At 37.7% G+C, this 18925-nt stretch overlaps 1 protein-coding gene across 1 annotated transcript; it reads right to left on the bottom strand.

Annotated features, from left to right (window-relative positions):
* Positions 1 to 4610: 4610 nt before the first annotated feature.
* marc1 (mitochondrial amidoxime reducing component 1) lies at positions 4611 to 17823 on the bottom strand. Its single transcript, XM_048191742.1, has 7 exons — positions 17495 to 17823; positions 14537 to 14707; positions 7534 to 7699; positions 6782 to 6922; positions 6640 to 6701; positions 6491 to 6562; positions 4611 to 5259 (listed from the first exon to the last, which is right to left on the bottom strand). Exons 1-7 carry the CDS (start codon positions 17743 to 17745, stop codon positions 5145 to 5147), a joined length of 978 nt encoding a protein of 325 aa, XP_048047699.1. The 5' UTR covers positions 17746 to 17823; the 3' UTR covers positions 4611 to 5144.
* Positions 17824 to 18925: the final 1102 nt, after the last annotated feature.

Below are 18925 nucleotides of genomic sequence, written 5' to 3'. Positions count from 1 at the left end.
TTGACGGTGAGTAAAGCTTGGGGTAATTTACATTTGAAAGTGAACTAATTCTTTAATTCTTTGTGGCATAGATTCAACAAGGTGCTGGAAATGTTCCTACAAGATTTTGGTCCATATTGGCTGCACATCCATAATGTGAATCTCCCGTTTCACCACATCCCAAAGATCTCTATTGGATTGAGATGGTGACTGTGGAGGCCATTTGAGTGTAGTGAACTCATTGTCATGTTCAAGAAACCAGTTTGAGATGATTTGAGCTTTGTGACAGTGTACCCATCTTCTGATGGCTACTTCCAGCAGTACAACACACCATGGTCATAAAGGGATAGATATAGTCAGCAACAATACTGTGGCATTTAAATGATGCTCAGTTGGTGGTAAGGGGCCCAAAGTGTGCCAAGAAACTATCCCCAACACCATTACACAACCACTAGAGGCCTGAACTATTGATACAAGGCTGGATCTGTGCTTTCATGCCAAAGTTCTGACCCTATATCTGAATGTCGCTGCAGACATATCTCATCAGACTACTAAGCAACATTTTTCCAGTCTTCTATTGACCAATTTTGGTGAGACTGTATGAATTGTAGCCTCAGTTTCCTGTTCTTTGCTGACAGGAGTGGCAGACCGGTGTGTCTTCTGCTGCTGTAGTCCATCTGCTTCAAGGTTTGATGTTTTGTGCGTTCAAAGATGATCTTCTGCAAACCAGGTTATTATTTGAGTTACTGTTGTCTTTCTATCAGCTCAAATCAGTTTGCCCATTCTCCTCTGACCTCTTGACCACAGAACTGACACTCACTGGATATTTTCTCTTTTTGGACCATTCTCTGTAAACCCTAAAGATGATAGTGAAAAGTCTGAACTTCAGCAGATCATCTTGAGCATGTCTACATGCCTAAATGCATTGAGTTGCTGCCATGTGATTGTCTGATTAGATATTTGCGTTAATGAGCAGTTTAACAGGTGTAATAAAGTGGCCGGTGAGTGTATACAGGCACTAGGCTTGTTCAAAGATGCATCAGCACTGCCCAGACCAACCAACGTATGACATCTAAGTAACGCGAGAGTGTTTGGAGAGCATATGACCTTATGCTTTTGAATCACTCTCGGGGTACTTTGATGTCATACACTGATGTGTCCACACAGCGCCGATGCATCTCGAACAAGCCTGATATTTTTTATTGACTGTGTTCATTTTTAACTAAACTGGCATGCTGATGACGGGTGATCGTAGATGGCTCACACAATAGGATCACAAACAATGTTAAAAAACAAGCTTTGTTAGGGCTTGTCCTTTGCAGCAAAAATCATACAGTTAAACTATATGCAAACTTCAAGTTGACAGAACATAACTTTTCACCTAGTCTGTTAAATCTTTATTGAAAAGTCGAGTGCTCTCACCTACAGAGCTTTACTGTATGCTGTAATTAAAGCACAGGTTATGGGCATACCATTACGAAAGATTCAGAAGACATGCTGGAACTAGATTATTTGTATAACAACAAGCAGAAACTAATAACTAGGTTTCTAAAAACTACTGCACGACATATTCAGATTAACGACAGATATCCTAAGGACTTGCCTGAATGTGATGATTTGTCGGACAGGTGAAAACATCACTGAGGTTCACTTCTATGCAAACATTGTGCTTGAGATCTTTGTGGTTTAAAAGGGTCCCCAGATTGTGTCCTAGGAAGTAGCCCTGGGTTGTATTGCACAATTTAAAGGATCTTAAGAACTAAAATGGCTTGTGACGACTGGTTACAATAAGAGCCTGAAGCACGCAAGAAAATATTTTTACTTGGTTCTTTGCTACTCTGCTGGCTTTGTTCCATTTAGGGTCTTTTTTTCTATATTTCTATTGTACAAGTTGTTTGCTCTTGAGAAAATATGCACCTGTCTACACTTAACAAACCCCATGAATTCACAAAAGACATCCATGCAAAACATGTATCATTCACTGAAATACAACAAAAGACCTTTAACGTCACTCTGTTTACTTTGCAAGTCTGTAATTACTTGCAATCCAGCAAACACTTTTCATCGTAGGTGTCTTACAGTACACTAATTACAGGGAAAGTCCACAAAAAGCAACCTGAAAGAGCATATCCGCTAAAATTCAAGAGGTTTGGGCCGGCCCCCTCTCCCCCGGGCTCTTAGAGGGCCTCCCTGATCACAGGGCCTGAAACAGCATTCCCGCCTGTTTAAGCTCCAAGCTCATGGACACAATGGTGATGGAACAGGATTTTTTATTTCAGCGTCTCTTTATTTGTAGAGTTACTTTATCTTTAAGAGAACAGTTTAGCTTTTAGAAAACTGTAGTAACTCATATAGGGCGGCACAGTGGCTTAGTGGTTAGCACTGTTGCCTCACAGCAAGGAGTGTGTGAGTCCCAAGCCACGTAATGGGGAGGGTTGGGGAAAGACCTGTTGAACTACCCCGGAAAAAAAAAATTAATAAAAAAAAATGATTGCCAAGAAAATTCATGGACAGTCTCTCGCATATGGCAAGAGATGGCCCGCAGAATTACCAAGAGCCGGATAAGACTGAAATGGTTAATGAATGAGTAATTCATATAAAGGCACACCCCAAAATGAAAGGGGTGAAAAATGCTTCTAAAATTGAGTAAAGCTGAAATATTATTTTCATTACCCTGCTCAACGAGTTTCACTATCTCACATCATAGTGAGATATTTCACATGGATGTGCTGGCATCCCGACAGGAAGAAAATTATGAACTCTCTTTCCCAGTTAAAAGCGCAGGAGAAGTCCATTTATTGAACAAGCGACAAACATGCTGGCAGGAGACATCTGCCCTGGTTATGAGTTATGTGTTCAATGATGATGCTTGGAAAAATGCATTTAGCAATAATTACATTTACAAATACAAAACAAAATAAGATACAATTACCCATAAAAATATATTAAATCAATAAAGAATCAATATCACATGATTTGTTAACTATGTTAATATATTGATATATATCATCAATATATATATATTGATGATTATTTCATTTTCTAAGTTTCAATTTAAAGGCATAATATTTAAAATTTTGGATAAAATATCCAAAAAAACACTAGAACAGCGTTATATATTTTGTTGACTTGTATACTTACATGTATACTTACCCAAATGTTTCCAAGAATGTTTAAATTCAGAGTTTGACAGAAAACAAATCATGTTATATAGCTCAGCACAGCAAGTCTTATTGTTTAAATCTCGTTACAGCGAGTACCATGTTTTACCATGCCTAATATCGATCTAGCTGACTACAGTGTGCAACAAGTGCCTCATAGTAGCCGTATCCAATATGATAAACAGTGCTGCTTTACCCGACATACGCTTGACCAGAAGAAGTGGAAGCGGCGACTGCGGCATAATAAAACTTCAGCTTCTCATGTCTCTCATTAGAAATCGCTCCAGCGTAGTTCACCCAAAAATGAAAATTCTGTCTTCATTTACTCACTCTCACGTGTTCCAAACTTGTTTTTCTTTCTTCTGTGCAACAGAAGATATTTTGAGAAATATCTCTTTTTTTTTTTCTTCTTTTTTTTGTCCATACAATGCAACGTTCTTCAAAATATCTTTTGTTGCGTTCCACAGAATAAAAAAAACTCATACAGATTTGGAACGACATGAGAGTAAATGATAACAGAATTTTCATTTTTGGGTGAACTATGCTAAGCTGAAAAACAATTAAGTGACAAATCAAAATGAAGTTAAACAGTCACTGGGAGCCAGTTGATGGACCAAATACTGAAGGTACTGTAAAAAATATTGGATCACAGACAGAATTTAAAGCTGCATTCCAAACAGCTCAGAATTTGGATATGTCCCACCCTGGTCCCACCTCCTACTTGGAAATAATGTCTGGAACACCACTCTATGTCAGACAATTGACCTGTGAAGTGAACCGCTCGACCAAATCTAGACCTGAATCTATACACAAATGACAACACACTAACAGAAGACAGAAAGCATTCAAATAGAATATTTAGAGAGTTCTGTACCTAGAAAACCATTCTTAAAATCTCCCCATTAACAGTTAATAACTGATTAAAACAGGGGTATCAAACTCAGTTCCTGGAGGGCCACAGCCATGCAGAGTTTAGATTCAACCTTAAACACATCTATAACACAACTATAGGGTGAATTCAGGTTGATAGAGGAACTTTTTACAAGTCATCTCAATGGCAAAGTGTCCCAATCACACTGAATTCACCCCAGGTATTGTGTGTTGAAGCACAGTACTCTCTACAGGGCTGTGGCCTTCCAGCAAGAGTTTGACACCCCTGGATTAACACACTCTTTAAGCCATGAGAGGAAAAGAAACAGAATTTAGGAACTACATATGTAAATATAGAAAAACAGAAAGGTAGTTTGTCATGCATTACTGGTTGTCTTCTACTGAAACTCCTTGGAATCACTGAAATGGCGCCATCTACTGGATTTTTTTCCCAAATTAACTACTAAGTACGTTTCAAAATGCTTTATGTTCAGTATGCCTGTCTCCATTCAACATCACACTATTAGTAATTCTATTCAATAGTTAAGTGATGGTTGGGATCATTTAACATGTTGAGAGATAAACAATACTGAAACAGCATCAGGTGTTTGACTGAACCATGTCAGATACTTTATTAGTCATAGACTGTTAAATTGTTACATGAAACCTGATCATTATTGCAATGCAGCATAATCATCTTACAAATACAATGGTAATTTTGAGGTACTCAAAATATAGAATACTGAATACAGATTACTCACAAATCACAGAATTCATATCTTCTCATTACAAAAAGTGACATTAAAGAATAAGTTCACTCAAAATTCACTGTCCCCAAAAGATTTTTTAAGAACCCAATTTTTTTCCCACACAAAAATGATAGCCCATGAGCTTGGTATCCCTTTACCTTTGCTGAAGTCTAAAGGTTTTGGAATTTGATCTTTTACAACCATAATTTTACATCTAATACTGAAAATGTTAGAATCTTTATATATGATTTTATTTTTCTTATTCAATGAAAATGATCAAAATAATACTGATTCATTCTGACTTCAGAAACTGTATTAGTCAGCTTGTAAATTAGTCACTAGATTTTGATGTATGGTTCAGCATTCCATCCCGTCTGGCCCCATTTCAATAGGTGATCTTATAAACAGGTTCACCAACATGAAGGACACCTGTTTTCTTGACGGTGTAGTACTGTCCCATTATTGGTGCAGTTTTCTGCTTAGGGTCAGTCAGTCGATAGCTATGAAGCAAAAAAAAAAAACAAACAAACAAAAAAAAAATCAAGTAGGTTACGAAAACCGTGGATATACAATAAAATATGATATATAAAACAGTACCCTATGCGGGAGTCAGGGATTTCCTTTCCTGTGCAATTCCCCAACATACTCAAAAATAAATACAATTATTTTTTCTCTGTTTTTTGTTTGATAAATATACCATATTACAAAAAAAACTGAGAAAAAGATGCATCTTTACCTTAATCATATGTAATTCTCGTACTTGTGCACACGCAATGTATAATATGTATATACATCTATATGTGTGTGTATTTTATATATATTATATATATATATATATATATAAAAAATATTCATATATATGTCTGAGTATAATATATAATATATAATTTTGATCAAAATTAACAATAAAAACAGTAATATTGTGAAATATTTTTAGATTTTAATTCTGTGATGTCAAAGCTGAATATTCAGCATCATTACTCCAGTCTTCAGGGTCACATGATCCTTCAGAAATGATTCTAATATGCTGATGTGGTGCTCAGGTAATATTTCTTATTATTACTATTATCAATGTTGAAAAAAGTTGTGTTGCTTAATATTTTTGTGGAAACTGTGATACATTTTTAAATTATTCTTTAATTAATAGAAAGTTCAAAACAACCACATTTATTTGAAATAGAAATATTTTGCAACATTTTAAATGTCTTTACTCTCACTTTTGATCAATTTTTATGCATCTTTGCTGAATAAAAGTATTAATTTCTTTTTTATCTTTAAAAAAATAAATAAAACAACATCATTTCTGGGCACAATATTCTAATAAAATGCTATGTTTTTTTTTTTTTTGTTTTTTGTTTTTTTTTGGCCAATAATTTTTTATTTTGGTGCATTATTAATTTAATAAAGACCATGTTTTTCTGAACTTTCTACTCCTCAAAGAATCCAAAAAAGAATGTGTCACAGTTTCCACAATGATATTAATAAAATCAGCATACAAAACAAAAGGAACACTTGTTTACTTGTTAAACTTATAACGTATAATAATGTGATTCTTTTTCCAGATTCTGTAACTGATTAACAAAAAAGAAACAAGCCAAAATCCTTAGCAAGAAGCACAAGAAAAGAATTATTGACAGCCATGAACTCATGAGCTCTACCCTTTGATCTGGGTAGATTTTAATTCAACTAGTGTAAAAGGAAAATGCATTGTTTCTGTCTGTGCGCACTTACGTTTTGAGCGTGTTCAGCGGTTCTTTCCGGGAGATGACTCCAGTCTCAGGGTCAACGGTGGTAAAGAGGCATCTGAATATTAATACAGAGAATTAATTATTTTACATTACTAACTAATGTACTAGTGAACAGCGTATATTCTACTTTACCTTCCACAGCCAATGACTCTCTTCATCTCCACTTGGCCAATCTGAATATGATCCCATGTGTCCTGGTGTAGGAATAACAGAGTTTTATTTTACACCATAACATACATTGCATCGTTCCATATTGTATTATATTCAGTCATACCTCTGTGAATGCCTCACAGTCATTGACGACAATACTGGGACGAAATTGAAAGACAGTAACTTCACTATCCAATCGGGTATTCAGGTCTCTAACAGAGGCCTCTGTCATTAGCATGATGGGAGCTGCATCAGGATAGGCCACCTGAGGAATTGTGAAATATTAGATCAAATAATGCCGGTGGCCGATAAAAAAATAACCAAAAGAAAGTCACAGGAAACATTAGATCTGTTCTTTACAGTCATAGTGAGTTATTTCACAAAAATAGTATTGGTTTTGTGTATTATATGTACTAATATAAAAACTGTTCATTTCGCAAGGAAATGTACTAGATTTTCATATATGTTGAAAGGAGGTACTGTAGAAACACAGCTGTGAAACCTAAAAAAAAAATTTAATTAGTCTTTTGTTGGGATCCTTTTCTGTCAGTATTTTTTCATTTTAGATAAACATCTGCTTTTACTTGAGTGATACTGTAATATAATTTTGCTAAAATAATCAAATAAAATTATATATTTCTCAATTTCTAATTAATTAATGTACAAATAATACATTTCTCCTCTCTAGTTAATTTAAAAGTGGGAACGTTGGCATATTAAAAACTAGTAATCGCAGGTACAACTGTGAGAACATGTTTTGTCCCACATCTCAAGAGTAAATATTACAGTTTTACAATAATAATTTTATGGTTAAGGATCTTCACTTTTTAAATCTTTATTTGTAGTATAATGCATGTACGGGGCTGTCCATCAAACCTTTTCATCCTTAGGATAGAGGGGATCTTTCTCAGAAGGCCTCTGGGACTTTAGATGAGTTTCATAATGCACCAGGCGAACAGTCTTGTCTGATTCCAGGTATCGAGTAAGCCACTCAGACACATCGTCCCCACAGTCCCTGCCCTGAACGTCTATACTAAAGACTCTGGACACACAAGCAAAATTATTCTCAAGTTTCAGTATGCCACTTCAACTAGATGAACCATCTCAGGCCATGTCCACACTAATACGTTTTCGTTTGAAAACGTATATTTTTCTCTCCGTTTTGGCCTTCCGTCCACACTGAGATGTCGTTTTAAGTCAATGAAAACGTAGCTTTTGGAAAACGCTCTCCAAAGCGGATAAATTTGAAAACGCCGTCTTTGCGTCGTAGTGTGGACTGTGAAAACGGAGGCTTTTGAATACGATGATACATTTTGATGCAGTCATATTACCAATTCAGCCAAGATGCTGAACGACATTGTACAGCAGTTGTTTTGGATGCTCTCCGTTATGACAGCCTTGTTAAAAATTAATGTCAGTTTGTACATACTGCAGATTGCGTTTAGCGGCAGAACTCGAGGACAGTTGCGTTTCAGACCTTACATGGAGCGGAGATTTTGGGTGAGACCTGGACGCTGCCGTGCATGGTGGGATAACTTTGTGCGTGGAATTGTCGTGCCTGAGGAGTGGCGTGAAAACTTTAGAATGTCTAGGGATTCTCTGTACCATCTGAGTGAACTATTACGACCTCACATTCAAGGCCAGACAACACGACTGAGATCACCAGTGGACGTTGTTAGAAAGGTCGCATGTACTCTATACTATTTAAGTGACGAAGGTAGGCTGCGGAAAACAGCGAATGCGTTTGGATTAGCCCGACAAACTGTCTCTAAAATAATCAGAGAAGTATGCAGAGCTATCACATTTCACCTGGGTCCCGAGTATGTTTCAGTTCCATTCACAGAACCAGAGGTACAGACACTTGTCACAAACTTTTATGAAACACACGGAATGGCACGCATATCGAAATTAAGCAGCCTTCATCGAACTCCACTGATTACATCAACAGGAAAGGCAAATTCTCCTTGAATGTACAGGCTACCTGTGATTACAAGTACACATTCATGGACGTTGTTATTAAATGGCCTGGCAGCGTTCACGATGCTCGAATATTTGCCAATTCAAAAATCAATGCTTACTTGAGAGATGGAAAGATTCCTTCTTGTCCAAAAGTAATCGTGGAGGGAGAAGATCCTGTTCCTGTATTTCTTCTCGGAGACCCAGCATACCCCCTGCTGCCCTATGTTATGAAAGAGTATGCGAGTGGAGGTTCTACACCTCAGGAACAATACTTTGGGTTTTCAGTGTGCAAGTGTAGAATGGTGATTGAATGCTCATTTGGACGTTTAAAAGCACGATTTGGAGCATTAAGGAGGGCAATGGACATAAATCTGGATGATCTTCCATTCGTCATCGATGCCTGTTTTGTTTTGCGTAACTTTTGTGAAGCTAACAGAGAAATCATTCCAGACCAAAATGTTGCTGCAGCTGTCCAATATGACAGAGACTTCCAGCCACCAACACGGCACAATAATATCAGAACAGAACGCAATGAAACTGAGGGGAGGCGAGTAAGAAATGTGCTCACCAAGTTTCTTGACCCTTGAATGATGCTCATTTCAGATTATTGGATATAAATTTTGCCACTTACTGTTATTTCTCTGAATGAAAAAGTTAAGCAAAATTCAGTTTGGTAGACATTAAGCTTGTCTATTGAAGTGCTTAGGCTCCTGTAAAGAGTTAATGCAAACAGCATTGAAACAGTCATTATATTCACCATATCTGTATAAAGCAGTACACCGAGTCATGTTTGGATGACATTGAGCTTGTGTGATTAAACTATACATTCAGTTTGTTTTATATACAGTTTTCTGTTAACATGATATAAAATCTAACGTGCTTATGCTCCTGGAAAGTGTTAACTCAACATTGTAACACATTATATTCATCAGATCTGTAAAAAGTGATACACTGATTCAATAAATGAATAAAATGTATTTTGTTTATGTACAATCATTTATTGTGTAATTGCTTCAAGATATGCAGCAGGGGGAAAAAGTTAGGCTACTTGTTGTTACTGCATAAAAACAAAAAAAACTGTGAAAATTAACTCATGCCCTTGTAGGCATTGTAAACATGAATTGTTGAAACGGAAAATGTCCACAAAAATAAATTTCACTTTAAATGTAAACTTTACATGTCTGTCATCAGAAAGGAGTCAGAGAAAAACAGAGCATTACCAAAAAAGTCCATCAAACAACCTCAACACAGGACCAACGTTGTAACCATGGCTACAGGAAACTTGAACAAGGCATTAGAATTAAAGGATTAGTCCACTTTTAAATACACTTTTCCTGATAAATTTACTCACCCCTATGTCATCTAAGATGTTCATGTCTTTCTCTCTTCAGTCGAAAAGAAATTAAGGTTTTTGAGGAAAACATTCCAGGATTATTCTCCTTACAGTGGATTTCAATGGCTACCAACAGGTTGAAGGTCAAAATTACAGTTTCAGTGCAGCTTCAAGGGCTTTAAACGATACCAGATGAGGAATAAGGGTCTTATCTAGCGAATCGATCGGTCATTTTCGGAAAAAATACAACCGTTTATGCTTTATAAACAAAATATCGCCTTGAACGTACTTTCCGCTTCCGCATTCTTCATAATGCTTACGCTGAATGTCCTACGCCTTCCCTATTCAAGTTACGGAAAAAAACGAAACTGGCGCCGCGTTCGTTCCGTAACTTGAATAGGGAAGGCGTAGGACATCCAGCATGAGCGTTATGAAGAATGTGGAAGCAGAAAGTACGCTCAAGGCGATATTTTGTTTATAAAGCATTAACGGTTGTATTTTTTTCGAAAATGACCGATCGATTCGCTAGATAAGACCCTTATTACTCATCTGGTATCGTTTAAAGCCCTTGAAGCTGCACTGAAACTGTAATTTTGACCTTCAATCTGTTGGTAGCCATTGAAATCCACTGTAAGGAGAATAATCCTGGAATGTTTTCCTCAAAAACCTTCATTTCTTTTCGACTGACGAAAGAAAGACATGAACATCTTGGATGACATGGGGGTGAGTAAATTTATCAGGAAAAGTGTATTTAAAAGTGGACTAATCCTTTAAACCAACAATAACAAAAAGTGTTTCTTTTTTTAACAAGCACGTATAGCATGTGTATAGAAGACAGGACTACTCTGTGTCATTAGAGTAAAGATATTCAGTGTACGAAAATGGAGCAGAACCTTTATGGTGCTGTGGTGGTGTTTGTCTGGTTGGTGCTGAAGAGGGAGCAGAGGCAACAGCTGAACCATAGAGGTAACCAGGTTGATGATGGTGTGAGCTGTAATGTCGTGGCAGCGGCGGTGGTGCAACAAATGGAGTCTGGGCCATTGATTGTCTCATAAGTAAAAATACATCTGTAAGTGAATTTGTAAGTTTTTCAATGTTTGATGTCAGTCTGCCAATGTTCTCTGAAAACTCTCTGTTTGCAGCCTCCATCCTCTCAAATGTCTGCCTCTTTAGCTTAAGATCTTCCTGTGCAAGTGTAATGAGCCGTCCTTCATTTGACAATTTTCGCTTAAGCCTCTCTTGTCTGTGATGACAGCGTTGCGTTCAGCCTGTCACGTCTGTTTTGAGTCTCTGTAGACTCTGAGTCCTCACTTGCTGTAGCAGGAGAAGGAGCAGAACTACAGAGCAAAGGAGAAGGGCTGTCGCAACTGACTGACGGTGGATAACTTTCATCGCTGGTGGTGCTGCTTCTGTTGTTTATGTCGCTTGATTCAATGCCACAATTAATGGTGGTGACGGCTGGAGAACCACCCCAGATCTGCTCGCAGAGTTCAAAGTACAGTAGTACCACTCTTCCATGCCCGCTTCTCCTTCCGGAGTCTACTGCATGCCTGTACTTAAGCCTGATAGCCTTTAATTTTGTAGTTAGTGTGAGTTTTGTGACCTTGTCCTTACTGTGGGGGTAATCGACGTCATCCGCAGGATATTGCTCTTTGAAGTGGTCCAGTATTTCGCCGTATTTGTTTTGGCACGTCTCCCAGTCTACATTCTCGCTTGCTTTGGCCACTTTATACTCCTGTGTTACTCGCAGCAACAACTCCACCTCACTGTCGGTCCATTTAAAAAACTGCCTTTCCTCGACATTGCCGCAAATTTTCAAAGAGCCGGAAAGTAAATAAACGCCTAGCGGAAATGACGCAGGTCGAAGCTTACTCATGCGCAGTAGGGGGATGTACGCGTTTTCATACGTTTCTGTGTGGATGAGCAACTTTTGGAAAACGTTTGAAAATGATAGTGTGGACGCGGAGCGTTTTTAGACGAAAACTCTGTTTTCAAATATATCCGGATTAGTGTAGACGTAGCCTCAGTCTTACAAACTTTGACCACACATAAAATTGGTTAGCACAAGCACACTTTACAAGCGTAAAAATGAAGACAAAATATTTAGACATGTCTGGTTGTCCAACATTATTGGAACATGCTCACAGTTAATGTGATGAACTACACCTGTATGAACTTGAGGAAAACTGACTTCATAACAGTGTTGTCAGTAGCAATGTTTCTCAAAACTGCAACTTTACCATGCAATTCTGACTTTATAACTCAGAATTTATATCATGAGGGGAAAAAAGTCAGAATTGTGAGATGTAAACTCGCAATTGCAAGAAACAAAAAGTCAGAATTGTGAGATAAAAAGTCGCAATTACCAGTGTTGGGGTAAGTAACTTTTAAAAGTAATGCATTGCAATATTGCGTTACTCCCTAAAAAAATAAGTAATTGCATTAGTTACTTTTTATGAAAAGTAATGCGTTACATTAGTTTTGCTTTACTTTTTCCTCACCTGGGATGGGCTTGCTTGTTTGTTTTTTTAAAAACAAAAACAAACAAAAAAAGATTCTATTTTTGGCAAATGTTAAGGCCTTTTCACACCTAAAGTGAAATGAATAAGCCTCAGGCTGAAGGAAATGTATATTTACACCTGTACAGTAGAGGGCGCATCTCAAATCTTTCAGCTGTGCTGCCATTCTGGATTAAAGAAGAATAGGATATGGGAGAAGGAAGTTCAACACTCTTATTTCTAAATTCTATCTAAAGTCATTTTTGCTTATTAGTATGGTTGAATTAGATCATTGAAGGTCAGCAGCAAAGACATTGGATAATAAAGTGAGATTAAATACATAAAGTATATTTGTGTAATTTTATATAGTTAATTATTACAGGTTTGCATAAAATTCTGAGATTGCATTTCACTGTTTTTATTCATTTTGAGGAATATTTAATGTTTTGTGCAAGTGAGATGAGTAAATGCATGTTCACATTTAGTCTAGAACTACAATATTCATCATGTTCACACAGCGCACACAACACCTCTAAACTTTATTCCTCTCAACATGGGGACAGGAGAGCTGCTGGTCAATAAATGTGAAAAAGTAACTTGGATATTTTCTTGTAAATTGAAAAAGTAATGCATTACTTTTCTAGTTACTTGAAAAAAAGTAATCTGATTACATAACTCAAGTTACTTGTAATGCATTACCCTCAACACTGGCAATTAACTTTTTTATTTTTTATTCACTGGCAGAAACAAGCTTCCATAATAATCACCTTGAGGCAGGGCTCTCAAGTGTCACACATTTCGGTCTTTTGTCACGCACTCCCGACACACATTGTATTTCTCACACAGAAAAACTATTTATCATATATTTAATAGGCCGCAACGCCTAAAATGTATCTGGCCGCACCGCTCTCTCTATGGAAACGGGCAGGAATCAAGCGCGTCTCCCCTGGAGTTCTTATTCGAGCCTGCCACTTATCAGCCAATCAAAAAAAGAAAGAGGCTACACAAAAGACCCCTTAAAAGTTTGTAAACATTGCAACGTTTCCTGGTGGGCGGGGTTTAGCTGGAGGCAAAAAGAGACGCTGGACTCAATGTTGACAAGCATAAGCTAGCATGTTTTAGGAGGGATTTATTAAACAGAACTGTCCGAATATGTACAGTCACTGACTCTGCGGGACCGTGACAGCTATTTTTGTAAATTAACTTAAGTTTTGGATATTTCCTAGACAACATATGAATTACTTTCGGGTGGTTCGGGGAATTTTGTCAAGGCTTATTGTCCAATGTAACCTATCGCTGGGCTAACTATGATTATGGCTAGCAATGTGGATTATTTTAAGAGACCATTCAAAGGATGGCACACACATCTATCCCTGTATGTTTGTTTAACATTTAAGCTAGCTAGTGCGCTGAAGATTGGTGACTTTTCACCTATAAAACAGAAACTTGCTGATTTGTACTAGATAAAACCAACACACCATTACATATGCATCGATTATTTTACCTGATATGAAGTGTGCACTGCAAACACGAGCATTATTTATGATCGTTTCCATCCAGTCTGTACGCCGTATTGCTTTCAACCACAATTATCTTTTTGATTTCTGTGAAGGAATGTCTGCCGGGATCTGGTAAAACTTTAGTTTTGAACCAAAAGTCCTGTTCCTTCTATTCTGGCAGCCAAAAACACAACAAGACAACATTTTAAAGTCAAAACCTCAAACTTTTAGCGTGCCCGCTATTAGTTCTTATTTATGTTTTGCCTCCAGCTAGAGCGGTGACGTCACAGTGACGTAGGCGATTAAGGGGTCTATAGCCCATCAGAAAATAGCACTGTTGTATCTGGGTAAGATTTAACGCAACAACCAATGAAAAAAAAAGCATATCCTGGAATTTACAAAGCTCGGAGCTCCATGATCTCCTGTTTTAATGTTAACTAATTCACAACTTGTTTGACACAAACAATGACAACTTGACTGCTGTTAGAGAATGTTTTCCAGATAATAAGCATCAGCATGTCACTCTTGCCTGTCTTCAAAACTTGAGAGCCCTGTTGAAGTCAGTTGTCTATGTTTGTAACACTATGTACCTGCAGTCCACAACTGCGTTATTGGGCTGATGCAGAGGAACCCTCAACTCCTCCATCTGGGGTCCATTAAGACACAGCTGCCCACCTTCACAGCTCAAAGACACCAGCACCAGACGAGGCTGCTGTCTGCCTGTCACCATGTGTCCATCCTCTGTGATGACCAGCCAGTGACTGCAGCAAAACAAAATTTTGTACAAAATGTACATAATATGTCACGACGCAAATTATAAGAGGTTTGGGAGGTGTCTGACCCCTCTATAAGGTTTGAACCCCTCCAAAGAAAATCAAAAGAAGGAAAGACAAAAGTAAGTATTTCTGTTACATATATAGCCTAAGTGAGTATGTTTTCGAAGTTTTCAAAAGTTTTAGTAGTCACAAAAGTTATGTTAGTCAGAGAGCTAAAATAGACAAAACTATGGCTATATCTCGAGCGCTTTGCATCTTCATCAGACGATAAATCATTAAAAGTTACTGAAAATTAGTGCACTGACCATGGGCGAGGCTAGCCTCTTTTTAGGGGTGCTTCAGCACCCCTAAAACTTGGAGTAAGAAATGTTGTTATTCTAAAATTTTTGTTCGTCTTTTACAAGGTTAAATAATGTCCAAAACATATTCCGTAGTTTGTGGTTTAAAATGTATGTGTTAAAGGTCCCGTTTTTCGTGATCCCATGTTTCAAATTTTAGTTAGTGTGTAATGTTGTTGTTAGAGTATAAATAAAATCTGTAAAATTTTAAAGCTCAAAGTTCAATGCCAAGCGAGATATTTTATTTAACAGAAGCCGCCTACATCGAACGGCCAGTTTGGACTACATCCCTCTACTTCCTTCTTTAATGACGTCACTAAAACTGTTTTTTGACTAACCTCCGAATTGCATGCGCAAATGCGCCGGCGCGCGCTGCATAATTACTATATTATAGCTTAAATAAAGCGCAAAAGGAACTGAGCAATGACCGTCAGTGTTCTGTTGTAAGTTACGTCATGTAATTACCAAACATTAGATTAAAGCTGCCTCAAAACTGTGCATGTATGTATTTGTTGACATAGTTTTAAAGCTATTGTTATCCAATTTGTTGTCCTTAAAACGTCTTAAAATGCACATATGTACACCAGGGAAATCTAAATTTTCTCGGGGGAGCATGCCCCCGTACCCCCCTAGCAAACTACATTTTCTGACCTCGCTAATTATGAAACCCTGCTTACAGCCCGGCTTATATTATATCTAATGAATGAATTTTTAACTGCCTATTTTGGGGCATCATTATAAACGCGCCGATTTTATGCTGCGGCCCCTTTAAATCCCGTGGTCTCCGCCCACAGAGCTCGCGCTTGCCTTAAACTCTATAATACATTGCATAAACAAAGTTTACACAGCTAATATAACCCTCAAAATGGATCTTTACAAAGTGTTCGTCATGCATGCAGCATGCATGCGTCGGATTATGTGAGTATTGTATACTGTTATATTGTTTACTTCTGATTTTGAATGAGTTTGATAGTGCTCCGTGGCTAACGGGTAATGCTACACTGTTGGAGAGATTTATAAAGAATGAAGTTGTGTTTATGCATTATACAGACTGCAAGTGTTTAAAAATGAAAATAGCGACGGCTCTCTTGTCTCCGTGAATACAGTAATAACCGATGGTAACTTTAACCACATTTAACAGTACATTAGCAACATGCTAACGAAACATTTAGAAAGACAGTTTACAAATATCACTAAAAATATCATGTTATCATGGATCATGTCAGTTATTATTGCTCCATCTGCCATTTTTCACTATTGTTCTTGCTTGCTTACCTAGTCTGATGATTTGGTTGTGCACATCCAGACGTTTATACTGGCTGCCCTTGTGTAATGCCTTTTATAATTGGGGGCGTACACCCCGACTGTTACGTAACAGTCGGTGTTATGTTGAGATTCGCCTGTTCTTCTGAGGTCTTTTAAACAAATGAGATTTATATAAGAAGGACGAAACAATGGAGTTTGAGACTCACTGTATGTCATTTCCATGTACTGAACTCTTGTTATTTAACTATGCCAAGATAAATTCAATTTTTCATTCGAGGGCACCTTTAATAACTACCGACTGATTTCGCAATTCTATCAGAAATTAAGAATAATTAATGTCATTGTAGTGTTGCAAATATCTAAGCTATCTAATACTTCAAATCTCAAGGTTAAATCAGAAGATTTTTTGTAAAATGTTTATGTAACAGCTGCCAAAAATAGTATATAGCTCCACTGTGGTTTTTAACAAATTTCCACAAAAAAAAAAAAAAAAACTTTTCAAAACATCCCCCTCTGTTTTTTTTTTTTTTTTTTTTTTTTTCTCACAAATCGCACCCTGCCTAGACTAAGTGTTTATTTTCGGACTATTTTAGTCCAGCGGGTCGCCGCCGCTGTGGAGTAGCACAGGACCTGGGTGACTCGTCCATAGTCACAAACGGAGAGAAGTAGCGCCGGTTACAATGTTCTTCCGCAAGACGCATGCAGTTACTTGTTCAATGACAATAAAGTTGAATCTAATCTAACCAATCTGATGACTGTTGATACAAAAGGAGGCACATGGAGTTAACGGTCAGGAAAACCAGCTGAGTGAAGAAGGTTTTGTGTTTGTTACAGGGGGCTGTCTGTGTGAACTCTCACAATTAAGCTGGTGTTCTGAAAAGATCTCAAAAAAAAAGAAAAAAAATCTGGATTTTGGAGTTAGTTGAATCAATGTTAAAATGATAAAGTTATTTTTCAATAGACATATTTTTTGTTTTTGTGTGAAAAGAGGGTGGGTGGTGGCAGTGGGGCTTATTGGGTGCTCAGCACCCCTAAAGCTCTGACCCTAGAATCGCCCCTGGCACTGACCTATATAACAGTACATTTAAAAGCGTATATAACATATGCGTTCAAAGAAATTGCATGACTGAAAAGCAAAGATGCACACTTACTTCTATCAAATACTTACCGATCCCGCAGTTCGCCATATTTCAGCCCCATTCGCAGGCATTCTGCTGTCTCTACCGACACCCCTTTCCCAGACTTCATCGGATGAACCAGCAGCTGAGTAACAACTCCCACTCGAGTTAACTTTTTCTCCTGACGCATATATTTATACACGAGACCGAGTCCAAGCAGAGCAACCGTTGTGCCTGCAGCGTATAATGCGAATTTCCGATTTTGGCCAAAGATTTTCATAAACTCATCGTTGAAGTCCATCTTTATTTTCGGAAAAAATATCTGTCTGCTATATTTGACAAGACGTTTCGTAACATTCAGCAGCACAGTGTTTTAATTGCAGCCAATGAGAAGGCGCGTTGCTACCAGGTAGTTTTAAAGTGAACGGTCCTCACTCTGAAGTAAACATTAAATCAGAAAAATATATTTTACACGTCCTGATTGTGAACGATTAATCAGCAGGTTATTTCAAAGCAAATATTAATCTTTCATTAAAAAATATATAATAACTTGATCACCATCTGAAACACTGCTGACATCACCAAGACCGCTTTATTTTTTAACCCTCTCCCCCAAACACCTGTCATTCAGACCACTTTTCACTATCCAATTTATTTCCAATGACTAAAAATAAATGGCTGCATCCGAAATCGCATACTTCTCTGCTGAAAAATCCAGCTAAAACCGGCCTACGCTGGTCAGGCTGGTTTTAGATGGCCTCTCAGCATGGTCATAGCTGGTTTTAGAGGGGTTTTGGTTAGCTAGGACAGTGGTTCTCAAACCTGTCCTGTGCACTAAACTAAACTCTTGCAGTCTCTACTAATTAGCTGATGACTTGAATCAGGTGTGTTAGATGAGGGTGACATGCAAAATGTGCAGTGGTGGGGGGTCTCCAGGACAGGTTTGAGAACCACTGAGCTAGGAGACTGGGAGACCAGCTTAAACCAGCTGAACACCAGCTAACCCAGGCTGGGCGACCAGCTAAACCAGCTAAAACCAGCTTAAATCAGTTTAGGCTGGTTTTAAGCTGGATTTTTCATATAGTAGGCGAAAAACAGTATGTGACAAAAGAAGTATGTCTAAACTCACAGTACTCATAAAATAGTAGCCAAAATGTAACCTGGATGACCTACTACTTTCGGCGGGATACTGAAGTGTACTTACGATGGACACTTTATTATCCCGTGAGGCCACGGGAGAAGATTTGAATGGCAGTGACATAACTGATAATGACAGCATTACTCATTCAAAATAAGTACCTATTCAAGAGAGTAGACTCTAAAAAAGTCTGGGTTAAAAACAACCCAAGTTGGGTTAAATATGGACAAACTCATCGATTGGGTTAAATACTGTATTTGACCAACCTGATGGGCAGTTTTATTTAACTCAACTATTGATTAAAAGTTATATGGCTGGCTTAAAATGAACCAAAAAATATGTT

This window comes from Megalobrama amblycephala, linkage group LG5, assembly GCF_018812025.1.
Source record: "Megalobrama amblycephala isolate DHTTF-2021 linkage group LG5, ASM1881202v1, whole genome shotgun sequence".
Classification (NCBI taxonomy): domain Eukaryota; kingdom Metazoa; phylum Chordata; class Actinopteri; order Cypriniformes; family Xenocyprididae; genus Megalobrama; species Megalobrama amblycephala.
This window is presented reverse-complemented; position numbering and strand designations above follow the sequence as displayed.